The 16,648-nt window shown below is 36.2% G+C and overlaps 1 protein-coding gene across 7 annotated transcripts in view; it reads left to right on the forward strand.

The window, feature by feature from the left end:
* The window catches only part of GKAP1 (G kinase anchoring protein 1), a 65,214-nt gene that overhangs the window by 21,700 nt on the left and 26,866 nt on the right, over nucleotides 1-16,648 (forward strand). For 5 of the 7 annotated variants that reach the window (XM_069105229.1, XM_069105224.1, XM_069105239.1 and 2 more), the window contains exons 5-6: nucleotides 12,938-13,015; nucleotides 15,528-15,660. In XM_069105229.1, coding sequence (XP_068961330.1) covers nucleotides 12,938-13,015; nucleotides 15,528-15,660 — 211 coding nt within the window. The remainder of the gene's footprint in view (nucleotides 1-12,937; nucleotides 13,016-15,527; nucleotides 15,661-16,648) is intronic. The other 2 variants (XM_069105245.1, XM_069105271.1) reach the window with 1 other exon arrangement.

The raw sequence follows: 16,648 nt of genomic DNA on the forward strand, positions 1-16,648 counted from the left end.
GAATTGCTAATTTTGTTCTGCTCATTTTCCTTTGCCTGGGTTCATTCAAGTCTGCCCAAGTTTCTCTGAAACAATCCCTTTTCATCATTTCTTATGGTATAGTATTCCATTACATTCATCTACCATAATTTGTCTAGCTGTTCCTCAGTTGATAAATGTTCCTTTAGCTGAAAGATGATTTAGTTTACATTTATGTTTTAGTGCTTCAGAGCATTTTTCACAAGGCTACTGATAGTTTGGATTTTTTTCCCTTGAAAACTACCTGTTTATATCTTTTGTGTCATGTTTAGTCAATTTTCAGTCATAACTGACTCTTTGTGACCCCATGTAATGTAAATGCCAAGGAAAGGCAACTTCCCAAGGTTCAAAATACCAGCATAGGTGCTCTCCATTTTATTCAGTGACAAACCAAGAACAAAGATCAAAACATGACATCATTCAAAATACAGCATTTACTAAGTGATTAAATAATCTCCAAGTACTACCCCACCCCAGGACCTTACATTCATTCAGTCAGTTACAAAGTCCCTGTTCTAAATACTACTCCACCCCTAGGCTGTACCTTCATTTAGTCCATCACAAAGCCCCTCTTCTCAAATGGAGATTAGTTTCCAATCATAAGTAAAGTACATTAATTTGTTCAGTCATAGAACACAAAAAGGTCAAAAGTTCCCCACCCCTGGATCACAATTGAATCTACCCCAGAGTTACATCAAGTTTAAGCACAGCACTTAATACCCAAATGGAGGTCTTTTCTTCATCTTGACAAGAGGCAAGTTCTCAGCAATCTTTGTTCCTGGGGAGACAAAGCTTAGCAAGGACACAAGATACATTGCCAGTCTCTTCATTAATATTCATCCTCTGTCTGCAGAACAGTCCTGGGATCCCTGAAAACATTAGCAAAACCCTCTTCCAGGATTTCTGTAAACATACAACAAGAAAATCCTTCTTCAGGGCTTCTGAACCAACAGAAAGGTTCCCAGACCCCTGCAACAACAGCACTGTCCTTCACCAGTGGACAGTATTCACTCTCTATCTGCAGGACAGTCTCAGGAGCTCTGAACCAACAGCAAGGTTCCTGAACTTCTGCAACAACAGGACTGTCTTTCACCAGTGGACAAATCTGGCAAAACATCAAAACAGACAGACAAAGTACCAGCAAAACAGCCATGTCTCCACAGTCCTCGGCAGCTCTGGGTGGCAGCTCTCAAAGTCCTGCGCAATTCAAAGTGGCCCTCAGCAATCCTCTCAGTCTCTCTCTGCCTCCAAAGGTGCTACTTCCAAAAAAGTTCTTCTGCCTCTCTCTTGTGTCTCTCCAAATTTACGTCACCAGCTCCTCCCAGTTCAGCACTCTCTTTTCACGTCACAACAAGTCCATCCCAGAAGTGGGATTAACAAGTTCTGGGTTTTAACACAATCAAACCAAACACCAAGCCAATACAGGGGAATCTTTAAATGCCATTACTATTACACTCCATTTGGGGTTTTCTTGGCGAAGATACTGGAGTGGTTTGTCATTTCTTTCTGCAGCTCATTTTACAGATGAGGTGCTGGGGCAAGCAAGGTTGAGTAACTTGCCCAGGGTCACAAAGCTAGTCATTGTCTGAAGCTAGATATGAACTCAAGAAGACTCATCTTCCTGACTATAGACCCAGTACTCTATCCCCTGAAGCCACCTACATGCTTCTTATATCTCTTGACTATTTACCATTTGGGGAATAGCTCTCTTTCTTATGAATGTGTATCAGTTTCTTTTATCCTGGAAATTAAGTTTTAATTAGAGAAGCTTACAGCAAAAAAAATTTTTTGCCCTAGCCGTATGGCTCTATTCAGCCAAAGAGATCATGACTTTTTTTATTGGGGGTGGGGGAAGTACAGTCTCTAGCATAAAACTTAATTTGTGTGAACCAGGTCTTTTGAGGCCAGGGGACACCCTGGGTCCCAGGCCACATGATGATACTGGTTTAATTTTTTTCCTGTGTCCTCCTTATTATTATGTTCTTGAGGAAGGTTGCCAACTAGACTAAAATAATTGGACCTCTTAAATTGTAGTCATTTTATTAAAAAAGTTATTTTGTCTGTATTCACTAATTGCATACTTGAATCTGATTGCTTTTTGTAAAAATGAAAACCATTCTCAAAGAATGAGGTTTCACTTCACTAAGGATATATTAAAAAAAAGCTATAGCCTCTCAAATGCTGTTCATTTCCCTTCTTTCCTTTGCCCCTTCCATTTCCCAAAATGTCTTGAATAAGTCATACCGTGAATGGATCAGTACTCATTTGGAACTATATATTTTGGGATGTATATTTGGTGGGGAATACAGTTTACAGTACTTTTATACTTATAGTTAAAGCTTTCCAGTTTATAGTGATTATCACCATTATAAGGAACAGAAGCAAAATAAGAGTTGAATATTTTAGATTTTTCTTATTGTTATCCATTGTAGCATTACTGTATCTACCCCCAAGCAGCAGTCCTATCCCTTCTTTGTTCCTTTTCTTTTCCCCAACCCAGCTATATAAAACCTCTTTGTTGTCCTTACCATTCATTGCTGGACTCAGCTCATTCTGAGCTTTAGCACTCCTGACACTATTCTTATAGGATCATGCTACTCATTTATATTCATCCTAAATTAGTTGCCTTTCTATACATGTCTCTTTCAAATATGAGTTTGTCAGGGAGTTTTCAGTGCACCCATTTTTCTTCATTGTACTTGTGTGTTCAGAATTTCATTCTTGAGAGTTTTCCTTTTCTGTTGAGCCAGCTTCCCCTGTGATTAATTAATTAGCCAATAGGAGCCCTCTCTCTAGACCCTCTTGGCTTGATTACCCTAAAATCAAGAATGCATATCACATTATGCCTGGTTTTCCTCTCTCTCTTTTTTTAAATTGTAGATTCCAGGATAGAGTAGTCATCTACTTCAAAGGTTCTTGTCAATGCCAACTTAAATAACAAGTGCCACTTTATTGTTCAGAATTACCCCTTATTTATCAACCTTTTGAAGAATGAAATCATAGTTAAGACAGTTCACAAATGTATCACCTGCTGTCTTGCTTTTGGCAGCAAATAAAGAGTACCAGTCAGTGTCTGTATAGTTGAAGCCTATTTTCTTTCTACAATGTTAGCTTTCCATGCCAGATTTGTGATTTGTTTCCCAAATTCCTCATCTCAGTCTTACTTTCTAGGTGATCTCTGATGTAGTTCTATGTGTTTTTCTGTTGATCCTCACTGTTGTTTATTGATCAGTTGAGTGTTCTCTATCACATTGCTGTGTTCAGATTCCTAACTTTACTCATGAGTATATATTATTAATATGCAAGGCTATTCCACTGTTCTTTTGTCTGTTTTGTCCCTTTTGAGTATAAGGTATACTTTTAATAGCAAAATTCCAGTTTTGAGTCCCATCCTTTGCTATCTATGATATCTATAAAGTCAAGTTTTCTTTTACCGTTCATTCGACCTGTTTATAACCCATACTTTGGGCATTCATATTATAAACATGTGAAGCCATGGATTTTATTGTTGATTCTGTTCTTGACTTTTGTCTCCCATTAATTAATTGGCCTGTCTTCTGTTCTTCCTGTATTGTATCTCCTACTATATTGTATGAGGCTTCTCAGATCTATATAGTTTTCTCCTTCCTCTTTCAGTTGATTATAATATAGACAAGTATGGTTTTTAAGAGATGTCAGGTTCACTTTATGTCTTGACAAGAGTCCATTATTCTGTATTTTAATCCACGATCTAAGAATCTAAATTCAGTTCTCATATACCATCATTTTAGCTGCTTTTTCATTTGCCAAACCTTTTTTTAAATCCCTTATTTTTAATCAGTATTGGTAGAGGAACTTTGACTTACGGTCTTCATTTTTGGTGCCTAGGTCATCAAAATCATTAGCAGGGCTTTCTTGGTTCTTTCTGGTGACATCATGCACCATTCATGAATTACCAGAAGTGGGGAATGGTTTTCAGTTCATAGACTCATGGATTTAAAGCTGTAAAGGACCTGGAAGTTTTTTAATCTCCCTCTCATTTTGCAGATAAAGAAACTGAGACCCAGAGAGGTTGTGATTTGTCCAGGGGTCACAAAGGCAGTAAGTGGCAGAGCTTAAAATTCATGTCTTCTGATTCCAAGTCCCATGCCCTTCCCACTGCACCCTAAGGCATCTTAAGAGTTCTCAGAAGGTTCTCAATAATGTCCCAATCTAAAGTAAAAAGCAGAAAGAAAGTAGACCACTTTGTTTATATCTGGTTGACAGATAGCTCCCTCAGTGTATTTCTTTCAGGGAGTTATCCTCTATGAACCATTTCTTCCTCTGACCATTATTAGACCACTTCTTCCCTATGTATATACACTATTATTCCACGGATACAAGAAGAGCCTCATATCCATGTAGCCAAGGCCACTTCTTCTGTCCTTAATTGGGAGCTCCTCAAAGCTAATCTGGATTCAAGGCATTATTTGGATCAGCATCTATTCAGAGCCACACTTTCAAACTTCCCCTGATACTGTTCTTATGCCAAATCAGAGGATACATTAATTCAAAGCAAAATCTATTAAGTTACGTAGAATAACAAGATGAAGCAGAACACTTTCCCCCAGCCCCCAAAGGGGCATATTCTTCCACAGAATCTTTTGTTGATGAGTGAGGGAAAACATGCAGTGAGGACAATTCATGCCTCTAAGTATAAATCCTCATTAGAGCTCTTCATTGTCTCCAGAGCTGTCACTGCTGGCATCATTTGCTGGTCTGCTTGGCCTAGCTGGGATAAAGCTACTGCCCCACAAAGAAGTGGTCACATCTAAGCCATAACCTCAATGGTGTTCTTGCTCTTCTGTCAATGAGACGCACAACTATAATGAGGGAGCCCACCAACCATTCATTGATTAATCCATTTCTTTTTCTATCTCAGTGGCCACTCTCCTAGTCTTGTTTATTATTTTGGTTGAGGTAATAGAATTCCTCTAAACTCCCACCAAACCATGAAAATTATCTTAGAACTTTATATGGTGTGACTAGAATCATGGGGTGAAATGAGACTGATGACTTTTGCCCGGTCTGACTGCTTCCACCAAAATCATTGTTTCCCCTACACCTTATCTGTAGCTCTGAGTGATAAGTGGTCCTTTTACTCTTCTTTCCCTTCCTTCTCTATGGAACATTTTCCTATCCTCTAATCTTTTGGCTTAGGTGAAAATTCCTTTCTGCCCCTTTATTTTTGAAAAAAAGTGTTTATCTTTGAAGTACTTCTTCCATTCTTTTGAGACACACTTAGTTTTCCCTGATAACCTGGAGTGTAGAGATATATTTATCCAGCCACGCAATTACACATTAATTAGAACAGAAAAATTGCATGCTGAATATCGGGGTGAGGATAGAGTATAAATTAGGGAAGTAGGGAAAGTTATATGGAAGAAGTGGCATTTGAGTGAAATACTATAATAGAAATATCATAAGGTAGTAATGATTATGAAATGAATGATGCAGATTATATAAGAGCTTTGTAAGTTTAGGAGGAGGAGTGCTCACTGTAGATTAGAGTGATCTGACAAGGTTTCAGAGATTAAGGGATTTGAACTGAAACTATAAATGCTGTTAGGATTTGCACAGGGAAAGAAGAAAAAAAACCACCTTGGGAGTAGGGATAGAAGACCTGAGCAAAGATTTGGAAGCTGAAAAGCATAAGATTTGTTCAGGAGATAAATGATAGGACATGATATAAGATGAACAGTACGAAAGTGTGGCAGTGCTACTAAATGTGTGAGACCAGAGGAGGGACAGACTAGGGCAAACCTCCCTCCAGATTCTTCTTCCTTCCATTTTGATATCCATTACTATATGGGGGTGGTGCTTGGACCTATGCTTTCACTAAACTAAAATATTTTACAAATACTTTTTATTAAACTATTCCTCTGGGTACTCCTCCCATTAAGCAAAATTTTTAAATCCCTTAGTATATATCTATTTAATCTTGATAACAAATCCCCACCTTAGCCATGTCTGAAAATGTGTGTCTCTTTATACATTTTAATTTCATATCTCTTTCGAAAGGTGAGTGGCATGTTTCATCTTTCATCATTATTTTGGACTCATGGTTGATCTTTGTGTTGATCAGAGTTGTAAGATCCTTTTTTTTCCCTTTCTTTTTGGAGGGCAGTTGGGGTTAAGTGACTTGCCCAAGGTCACATGGCTAGTTTTTGTGTTAAGCGTCTGAGGCCTAATTTGAACTCAGGTCCTCCTGACTCCAGGGCCGGTGCTCTATTCACTGCGCCACCTAGCCGCCGCTGTTAGGATCTTTCAAAGTTGTTTCTCTCTATAATGTTAATCATATGCATGAATCATTTGCCTAGTTCTCATTTAACTCTACATAAGTTCATTTTGCCATTTCTCATTCCCCAATAATATTCAATTATATTAATATACCACAATTTCTTTATCTTAAATCTGACTCTGATTGTCTAACCTTTAGTTTCCAGTTTTTGGCTGCCATGAGAAGAGCTGCTATAAGTAATTTTGTACGTGTAGATCCTTTTCATCTTTCTTTGAAGTCTAGTATAAGCCTAGTAATGGAATTCATCCCCTTTCACTGGTAGTGATTAGCTCATAACAAGCTTTGTGGCAAAATAAAAAATAAGAAGTTGATAGCTAGGATTTATAATGTAACACTTAACTCTCCTGTGCCCGTCTGCAGACACTAAAACATAAAAGATGATATAAATAGCTGAGTGTTCAGGGCAGTTGAATGTTTCATTCATATACTGGGTGAGTCTTAAAATGGGAACAGGCAATTAATTACTAAAATGTATGGCTATACACATATACATTTTCTAGCAAACTATTGGTTTGTTTACTTTTGCAAAGAAAAGAGGGCAAGTACAAAAATCTGAAAAAATGCATACTTTCATACATCGTAGGAAAAATATCAACCATAAACTAGATGTTAACTGAATTGTGGCAGCCATAGTTGAGTAGTTGCTGCCACATAAGCCTACATCACTTCTGTGCCTTGCTCGATAATTTATAGTCATTGGATTGAATAACATTTTATTTGTAGTATTTATCAAAGAATCTTCAATAATCTTAACATGCACGGAGATCGATTGTTGGGAGACTTTAAAGATACATTTTGCTATAATGTGTCTAATACTTTTTTTTTTTTAAGAAGCAACAGCCATTGGGATTTTGTAGTCTTTTGTACATTTTGGTCAGTTTAGGAATTGTGGAGTTACATCTGCTGTGGAAAATTAATTTGTAAAAGCCTGTATTCCTCATATTTTCATCAAGGATACATTTAATATAGTTATAGAATTGCCATACAGTTTTTGTAGAACTGAGAAAATAGGTATCTTTTTCTCTTTCAGACCCTTGAATACCCTCAGAATGTGTCCCCTTTTTGCATGTATTACCCCATATATGCTTGGGTCATTCAACTGCTTTTCCCATCTTTGTCATTTGGGGGGGGAATCTTTTTCAAGAGGCGATCTGTGAATTCTTTCTATTTCTATTTTGCCCTCTGGTTCTAAAATATCAGGTCAGTTTTGTTTGATAATTTCTTTTTTTTTTTTTTAAAGCAATCGGGGTTAAGTAACTTGCTCAAGGTTACATGGCCAGTTATTTCTGGGTGTGGTGCTAAGTATCTGAGCCCGGATTCGATCCCAGGTCATCCCAACTCTAGGGCCAGTGCTCTTACTTGCTGAGCCACCTGGCCGCCCCTAGTCTTATTTTTTTAAGCAGTTATTTTCTTCAGTGTTTTTTTTTGGGGGGGGTGTCCTTTAGCAGGCTGTTGACTTGCTTTTCATGATTTTCTTGCATCATTCTCATTTCTCTTCCCAATTTTTCCTCCACTTCTCTTACTTGATTTTCAGAATCCTTCTTGAGCTACTCCATGGCCTGTAACCAATTCATATTTTTCTTGAAAGCTTTTGCTGCAGGAATTCTGACTTTGTTGTCTTCCTCTTGTTCCATGCTTTGATCCTTTTTGTCCATGGAAAAGGAATCTATGGTCTGATTGCATTTCCTCTGCTTGCTCATCTTGCCAGTCGATTACTTGGCTTTTGAGCTCTTTGCCACTGTAGAGCTCTGCTTCCAGAATGGAGAGAGCTTTGTCACTGGGGTTTTCACAGCTTCCAGAGCTATTAGGAGGGTGCCCTCTCTACAGCCCCCACAAGCTCAGGCATACTGGCCACACACCCCAGAACCACCACCCAAGACCTTGATCCAGATCCAAGCAGGTTAAAGCAAGAGCAATTACCCTCTGAATGGTTGCTTGCCTCCTCCCCCCCCCCCCCCATGATATGTAGGCCAGGAGTTCTGGAGACAGCCATGTGGCAGCAATTGCAGCCACTGCAACTCTGCCACTTCTTGCCCTGGGGGCAGGGGCTAGACCGCCCTCTTCCGTCCCCTTGTTCCCATAGAGTTTCCCACTGACCTTTTACTTTCTCTTTGACGTTTATGGGTTGAGAAGTCTGGAAACCACCACAGCTGCTGGTGATTCATTCTCCTGAAGTCTGCTCTGGGATGCTGGTCGAGCCTGTGGCTCACGTGGGACTGTGCTCAGCTTCCAGTCTGGTGTGATAGACCCTTCCTGTCGGCCTGCCAAGCTACCTTCAGTGGGAGATTTGTTTCTGTCTGTCACTTTGTGGGTTCTGTAGCTCTAAAATTTGTTTAGAGTCATTTTTTTTTTACAAGTGTTAGAAGGGATTGGAGTGGGAGTTCATGCCAAGTTAGTGCTTTTACTCCACCATCTTGGCTCCACCCTGATGGAATGCATCTTTGTAATTTTTAAGACAGTCAGTACTATAAGTGTTATTTTCCAGTAGACATATTAAACAGAAGTGCTTTAGCACTAACAGGAGCATATTAGGCCTGTTTTGCAGGGCTCACATCTTGTTAAATTACCTTCCTTAAAACTTTGAATATAGTAAAGATTCATGTTAGAGTATGAATTACTGCAATTGGGTTAATATTTGTGAAGGAAATGGTATCTTCAAAAGGTTTGAGAAAGTGACTACTTAAATTTCCTTAGAAACCTTGTCATGATAGTCTTTCTTGTCCCTGAATTGACATACTAAAATGAACAGATTTTACAAATCATTGAACAGAGGGAGCATCAATCAAAGCATACAGTTGTAAAATTGTACATTATATCTAATATCTAAAATAACTAGATCAGAATTATTACCTAACAGATCCTGTTATAAAGTACAATGATCCCTAAAGAAACTTCAAATTGTATAAATACCATTCTTCTACCATATATAATTTATGTAATGTAAGCAAAAGATGTATAAAAAAAGGCCTCCCTCAAGAATTTCTCAAATTCCCAATATTTCCCCATATCTAAATGCATGAGTGGAAGCAGGTTTTTTTTTTCTTCCTTTTGGAGGGCAATTGCGGTTAAGTAACTTGCCCAAGGTTACACGGCTAGTGTTTTTTGTGTGGGTGTTAAGTGCCTGAGGCCGGAACTGAACTCAGGTCCTCCTGACTCCGGGGCTGGTGCTTTACTCACTGCGCCACCTAGCTGCCCCAAGAAGTTTTAATTATATACATCAGCAGTGTTAAATGCTGTGAATTATCAATGATAATGAGGAATGAGAAAGGGATAATTTTGAAGCTGTAATCAAAGCTATTTGGTACTAGTTTAAAAATAGAAAAGTAGATCAGTGGAGCAGACTAGATAAATAAGAACCAGAAACAATTAAGAATAGAAGTCTAGTGCTTGATAAACCTAAGAATATTTAATTTTTGGGTGGAGGGAGGGTATAGAACCAGAAAACCCTGTTTGACAGAAGCTGCTAGGAAAACTAAAAGCAGTTTAACAGAAATTAGGTTTAGACCAGCATCTTAGACCATGTATCATATAACAAGCCTCACAAGTGTGTACAACCTGAATAATGGTTATATCCTATTTTTTTTAGTAGAGAACTCAAGAAGAGGTAACTTATAACTATAGCTTGGGGTAGAATTTGTAACCAATTGGGGTAATAAAATTTTGCATAAAATACAAAGTAGATAGTTTTAGTTGTTTAAAAAGGTTTTTTTAAAAAAAATATTAACATAAGCAATAAAGATAGAATGAGACAAATTATCAACTGAAATAGGGGTTTTGAATCTTTGCATTAAGTATCAGTAATAAGTCTGGTATCTGAAATACTGGCACAGATATAGAAGATTAAGAGCCATTGAAAAAGAGGTCAAAGGATATGAGCAATTCTCAAAAGAATGGTTGCAAATTATTAATGACTTTATGAAAACATCCTCCAAATCCCTAATAATAAGAAATAGACATTAAAACAGTCCTCAAGGGAGAGGCCAGGTAGTACAGCGAGTAAGAGCACCGGCTCCAGTGTCGGGATGACCTAGGGATCAAATCCAGGCTCAGATACTTAGCACCCACCCAAAAACACCTGGCCGTGTAACCTTGAGCAAGTTACTTAACCCCAATTGCTCAGGGGTGGCTAGGTGGCTCAGTGAGTAAGAGTACCGGCTCCAGTGTGAGGATGACCTGGGGATCAAATCCAGGCTCAGATACTTAGCACCACACCCAGACATAACTGGCCATGTAACCTTGAGCAAGTTACTTAACCCTGATTGCTCTAAAAAAAAAAAAAAAACCTCAAGTTTAACCTCACAAACAGCAAATTGGCAAAGCTGGAAAGAACCAGAAATAATGTTGGAAGGGTTATGGGAATATATATTAATATACTGCTGGAGCAAAAATTGGGCTAATTATTTTGCAGAAAAAGTTTGGAACTATTTTAAGAAAAATCACAAAGGGTTCATACTCTTTCACCCAGCAATTTGTTCACTAGTGAATATGTACCCAAAGAATATTAAAACAGAAGGAAAGATCCATTTTGCCACAATATTCATAACACTTTTGTGGTAGCAAAGAACTGGAAACAGTAGGTGCCTACTAATTTGGGAATAAAACAAACTGTTATGGACTATTTATACAGTATAAAACAATGTATACAGTGTAAAACAGTATACAATATAAAACAACGAATAAGAAGAATTTTAAAGAAATGAGGAAAGTTCTATGTGAACTGCTAACAGGAAAATAGAAGCAAAACTCAAATACACAATGACTAAAGTAATAGAAATGGAAAAAAAAACACTAGAAAGAAACCAAACTGAGTAATTATACAATCTGATATTGGTTCAGAGAGAACAATTAATAAAACATCTCTCTCCTTTCCTCAGAGGCAAGGAATAAGGAGGACAGAACATTGCATATGTTGTCAGAATATATGGATTAGTTTTGTTTAAATTTTTCTTTGTTATGAGAGAAAGTTAATTTCTGGAGTTAAGGGTAATGAGGCAGTATATACCCAGAAATCTGCTATGATATGGAAGGCTTTATAAAGGAGGCAACTATGATGGAGTGGTGGAAGTGCTTAGCATGGAGTCAGGAGAACTAGATTCAGATCCTGACTGGCATTTTATAAAGCTATGTAATCGTGGGTAGATAATTTTAACTCTCTGAGTCTCAGTTGTTTTGTAAATGGTGGTGACCATTGTTACATTCCCTACTTCACAAGGTTCTTGTGAAAAAGTTACTTTGAAATCCTTAAAGAATTGTAGAAAAATGTTTGGCAAGTTTGGCAAGTAAGTTAATCACAGGTGATAGAGCTGCAAAGGGGCACTAGAAATCATCTGGTCCAAACTTCTCATTTTAGGGATAAGAAAACTAAGGTCCAGAGGTTGGAACTTGCCCAAAGCTACACAGATAATCAGTAGAAGAGTTGGGATTACCACACAGGGTTTTGGTAGAGAGAGTATAAAAAGTCAAGATAGTGAGTAGTAAGGAAATCTAGAGGTAGTATGAGAGAATCACTTCCAGTATTAAATATGTTCCCTAAAAATTTATGTGCCTGTGATAAATACCTCGGACAATATAATTGTTCAGTATGATAAAAACTCCTCTCTTGAATTATTTGAAGCAGTGCATTATATTCTCCATTACGATCTTACTCTTATGTCTTGTCATGGGTGTAAAAGGCTTTGACTCATTGTCAAAGACTATGCTAGTAAATTAGAGTTTCTAGAAAATACAGTCCCACAGATATGTGCCTGTTGCTTGAGGATTTCTGTACTTAACTAGGATGTAACTAGAATGATACCTATTTGTCATGGGGTTATCACCAACAGGGTGATTACTGATTTATTTTTTTTCCTTTAGTAAATGGCCAAAGACAATATTAGGATGTGGTGGAGTTGTGATCTGTATATGTAGATAAAATATCCACAATTATTAAATTGCAGATCTTTTGAAATAATAAACTACGTAATAGTTTAATAGTATCATAATTTAGAGCCAGGAGAGTTGTGAGAGGTCATTTCATTCAGGTGAGGAAACAAACTGAGAGAAGTGAAATGACCTGCCCAGGCACAGATTAATTAAGCCAGAGGCAGATTGTTTTCCCCTCTGCCTGTGTCATATAACTTAATCATCCTTGCCTTGAACAAAGGGCTTATTTTTAGGCTTCCTGGTTTATTGTTTTAAATTTAATAATGAGGTCAGGACTATATAGCAGATTATTGATAGCCAAGGGGGGGAAAGCACATACCAAATCTGGAAGATTTTTTTTCCTTGATCAGTTTTCTTTGATAAAATAAAACTACTTGTATTTTAGTCACATTTATTAATTAGTATAATCCTCTTGGGAGAATTCTCCTCTGTTCTCTGTTTTTTTCTCCCCTTATTATGCTTAACCTATTTGCTTCTAGCACACATTTACCTTTTTTTACACAATTATTATAGTGCCATGCAAATTGTAAGCATTGAATAAATGTTGAATTTACCTGGGCATTTGTTACATTGTACACAACATTGTATATTGTACATGTACATTGGATGTATTGTACGATTTATGCTGTTACTATTGACTTTTGACTTAATCATAAGTCTCTCTTTCCTTACCTTCAGTTGACATCTGAAATGTTTGAAGCTGATCTTGAAAAGGCATTGTTGCTAAGCAAACTAGAATACGAAGAACACAAAAAGGTATTTACATTCATTCAGCTGCAGATTTTAGAAATGTTTGCCTAATATTAAAGCTTTGACCATCAGATTCTCAAATCTTAAGTTGAACTTTAAAATTTCGAGTAAATTCTTTTATAGCAAACTGTTGTAGATGTTCTCATTCCTCCTAACATTTTTAGAGAGAATGAAAGGATAAATTGAGCATTGTCTGTTTCTTTCAATGCTGTTATTTTTAAATGAAAAAAGTAAATAATGTACATTAAAAAAACTTTTTGTCTGCATTTTTAAACAAAGATACAAAGTGTTGGACATTCTGTTTCAATATAGGGACTTCAGAAAAGAGTGGACCCATCTCTGCTGGTGAGCCCTTTAATTTGCAATTAACAAAGGGCAAAAGAAACCATTTCTGACATTTTTTGCCTTTGGGGCTCAGGATTTATAACTGTCACTGATGTTTAACATTAGACACTGTGTAGACATGCTTCTTAGAGCAATTTTTTTTTGAAGAAGCTTTTGGTGTGTGCAGAAGTAGTTAAAAAAAGATTATTACTGATCAGCTTTGTTTAAACTAGGAAAAAAAAGTACATTTCTCATATTAAATTGACTTAATTTTTCTAGACTTTTTTGAAGTTAACCTTTCTAAGTTTTTCTTTGAATACAGGCTAACCTCCTAAAGGGGGGCTTCTTATCCATTGCCTTTGCTGCTTGCTCTCCTTCTTACTTGCTTTTTTTTAAAAATTCATTTAACTGTCCATTCATCCTTGTATCCAAGACTAGGAAAAGAAAGGAAGTGAAATTCGATATAGATGATTTTTCTCTTTGGCATTTTAGAGGAAAAGGTTAAAACCAGTAGTAAAAATGAAATTTGTTAAAAAAATATTTCTACTTTAATTTTTCTGTCCTTTGTTGTCCTACTAAATGTCTTTACTGTAATGCTTTTTGTGACTTTGATATTCAGATCTATGAAACATTTGCTAAAATAACACTAATAAGCCACTATACTGACTTAATTACTTAAATAGACTCAGGTTTCCCTGAAAAGCTTCTGACTCCAATTAAGAAATAGAATATGATAGAATATTGATTTTTACTTTTAGATGAATAACTAAACCCTAAAACTGAAGCTTTAGCTGTGTTGTATGTGTATGTATGTTTATGTGTGTGTGTGTGTATATTTAATATACTAGTGAGTAAACGAATTTATAAAATATGGTCTTCCTAAGTAATTTTTATGATAGAACTGTAGACCCAGTATTCAAATTCAGTGTTTATAGTATTTATAGTAAGGGGCTCATTTATTGATGACAGTGAATTTTGATTGCTAAGATGACGTAAGGAAGGCAGCTGTTTAAGCAACAACTAGTTCAAAAGATTCAGCCGTTAATTTCATAGAACTTACTATAAAAATGCATCTACATCTTATTGGTCTGTATGTTCCCTTACACAGTACAGATCACAGTGCGTCTATGCTTACTCATCCTGTGTGTCTTCTCCATAGCCTTCCTTGAGTTTACCACAAAGTGTCTGCCTGGCATGTTGGAGGCCTTCCTTGATTTTTTGGTTTTATTTTATTTTTAAATTTAAACTTCTTTTTTATTAAAAACTTAGTAAGTATCCACAAACATGCACTTTTCTACATGCCGTGAGAAACAAGGATTGTATAAGAAACAGAAGTTTTGTGAACACGGTTTGAGGCTTTTAAATAGTGTTTGTTAAATATGAGGTTGTGATGAAACTGTCTTTTTGGTGGTCGCCTCCAAACTTCTTTTACTGTTCTTGTTTGTGTTTTTAGTGTTTTATTGATGCTCTTCCCTATATTTTTTTGTGCATCTCTGTCACTACCCATTAATTTACCCATCTCCCCCAAAAGGAGCTTTTACCCATAACAAGTCAGGCTAAGTGATGTTTGATAATGCATGTCTTGGGGTAGCTAGGTGACACAGTGAATAGAACACCAGCCCTGGAGTCAAAAGGATACGAGTTCAAATTTGACCTCAGACACTTGTGACCCTGGGCAAGTCATTTAACCTAAATTGCCTTTAAAAAAAAAGATATTGTATGTCTCATTCTGTGCTTCTTGTCCATCACATTTCTTCCAGAAGATGAATGGTATGTTTCATCATCATTAGCCTTCTGAAGTCATGATTGGTTATTATATTGATCAGAGACCAGTACTCTTTTGAAATTGTTTTTCTTTACATTATTATAGTCATTATGCAAATTTCTTCTCTGAAGAAATCAGTGAATGATTCAGGCTGTCAACCTGGTATTCTTTTATGCCAGATACCTTTGTGATTTTGGAGGATATATTTTTTCCCAACCAATGTATTGAAAAAAAAAATAACAACATCATCAGGTATTGGAGTAAGGAAAGTCAGTCTTCAGTTAGTTAAGCCCAAGGTAAAATTTATCTTATAGTACTTTTCTTTCTCTTAAGAACCATAAGACTTTAGTGATATTCTAATTAAAAATTGATGAAGTGAATTTGAAAAGTAAAATCAGTGCAGTTATTTTTGTGCTTAATCCATCTCAGGAATATGAAAACGTTGAAAATGCTTCACCTCAATCAAAAGGCATGAATAAAAAAGAAAAGAGAAAGACTCATCAGGGGAAAGACAAACCACTCACAGTGTCGCTGAAAGACTTTCAGTCGGAAGCAAACATAGGTATGCATTGTTTTATGTGAGTTAAACATTCAGTGCTGCAAGTCTTGGTCTTTTTAGTTTCTTCTGTGATTTTATTTTAAATACTCTCTTGGATTTCCCAAAAATATTAATTTTTTTCCATATGAACTATTTCATTTTAAAAAATCATTTTCCATATTAGCAAAAACTGATTTTAAAGTATTTAAATAATTTTAATGCTTATTTAAAAACAGAATGTTTTCATACATAGTAGTATTTTCTATAATTCTTTGATCTGCCCTCTTATATAAGCATCATTAAATAAAATGAATAATGTGTTTATAAAATGTAATTTTGAGATATGTTTGTTTTTTCATATTCAGATATGTTACATTAGCCCAAAACAATTGTTAAATGTTTCATCTATCAATTATCAGTTTCCTCAAGTTGTCTTAAGATAGAACATACTAAAATAGCTAGTTTTAGAGTAGAACTAACAAAAAATTTTCTTATATACCACCTTGATAGTGTTTAACTTTTGGCTAATGTGTACAGAGGGTAATTTTATCACACACTGTGGTTTTTAAGTCAAACCAAAAAAACCACATTATTTTTAATATAGGAAGTGGTGTAAGCCCAGCATGAAATAGATGCTAGCAAATGTGTTGTATTTATAAGTAGAGAAATTTATTTATCTCCTATTAATCTAGTCTTAAAACACAAGTATTTGTTCTGGCCTTGCTTATAATGTCATAGCAGTAAACTCAGGGGAAAAATGTAAGATATTCCATAATATACTGGACTTCTAGTGAAAAGCATTATTTACTGAGAGCACTCTGCTTAGGTGCTGAGGAAAGTACAAAAATCACATAAAGACAGAATCTTATTCCTCAAGGGGCATATAATCTGATGATAAGAAACCAGCACAAAGCAGTATGCTACACAATATTCTGTGATAAATTCATTTGAGAATTATGAAGCGAAGTTTTATGTGAAATTTAAGGTAGGTGAAAGAGGTCATTACCACCTA

Source organism: Petaurus breviceps, unplaced genomic scaffold, assembly GCF_028583685.1.
Source record: "Petaurus breviceps papuanus isolate PSGF00001 unplaced genomic scaffold, PetGlider_PUasm1.0 138, whole genome shotgun sequence".
Lineage (NCBI taxonomy): Eukaryota > Metazoa > Chordata > Mammalia > Diprotodontia > Petauridae > Petaurus > Petaurus breviceps.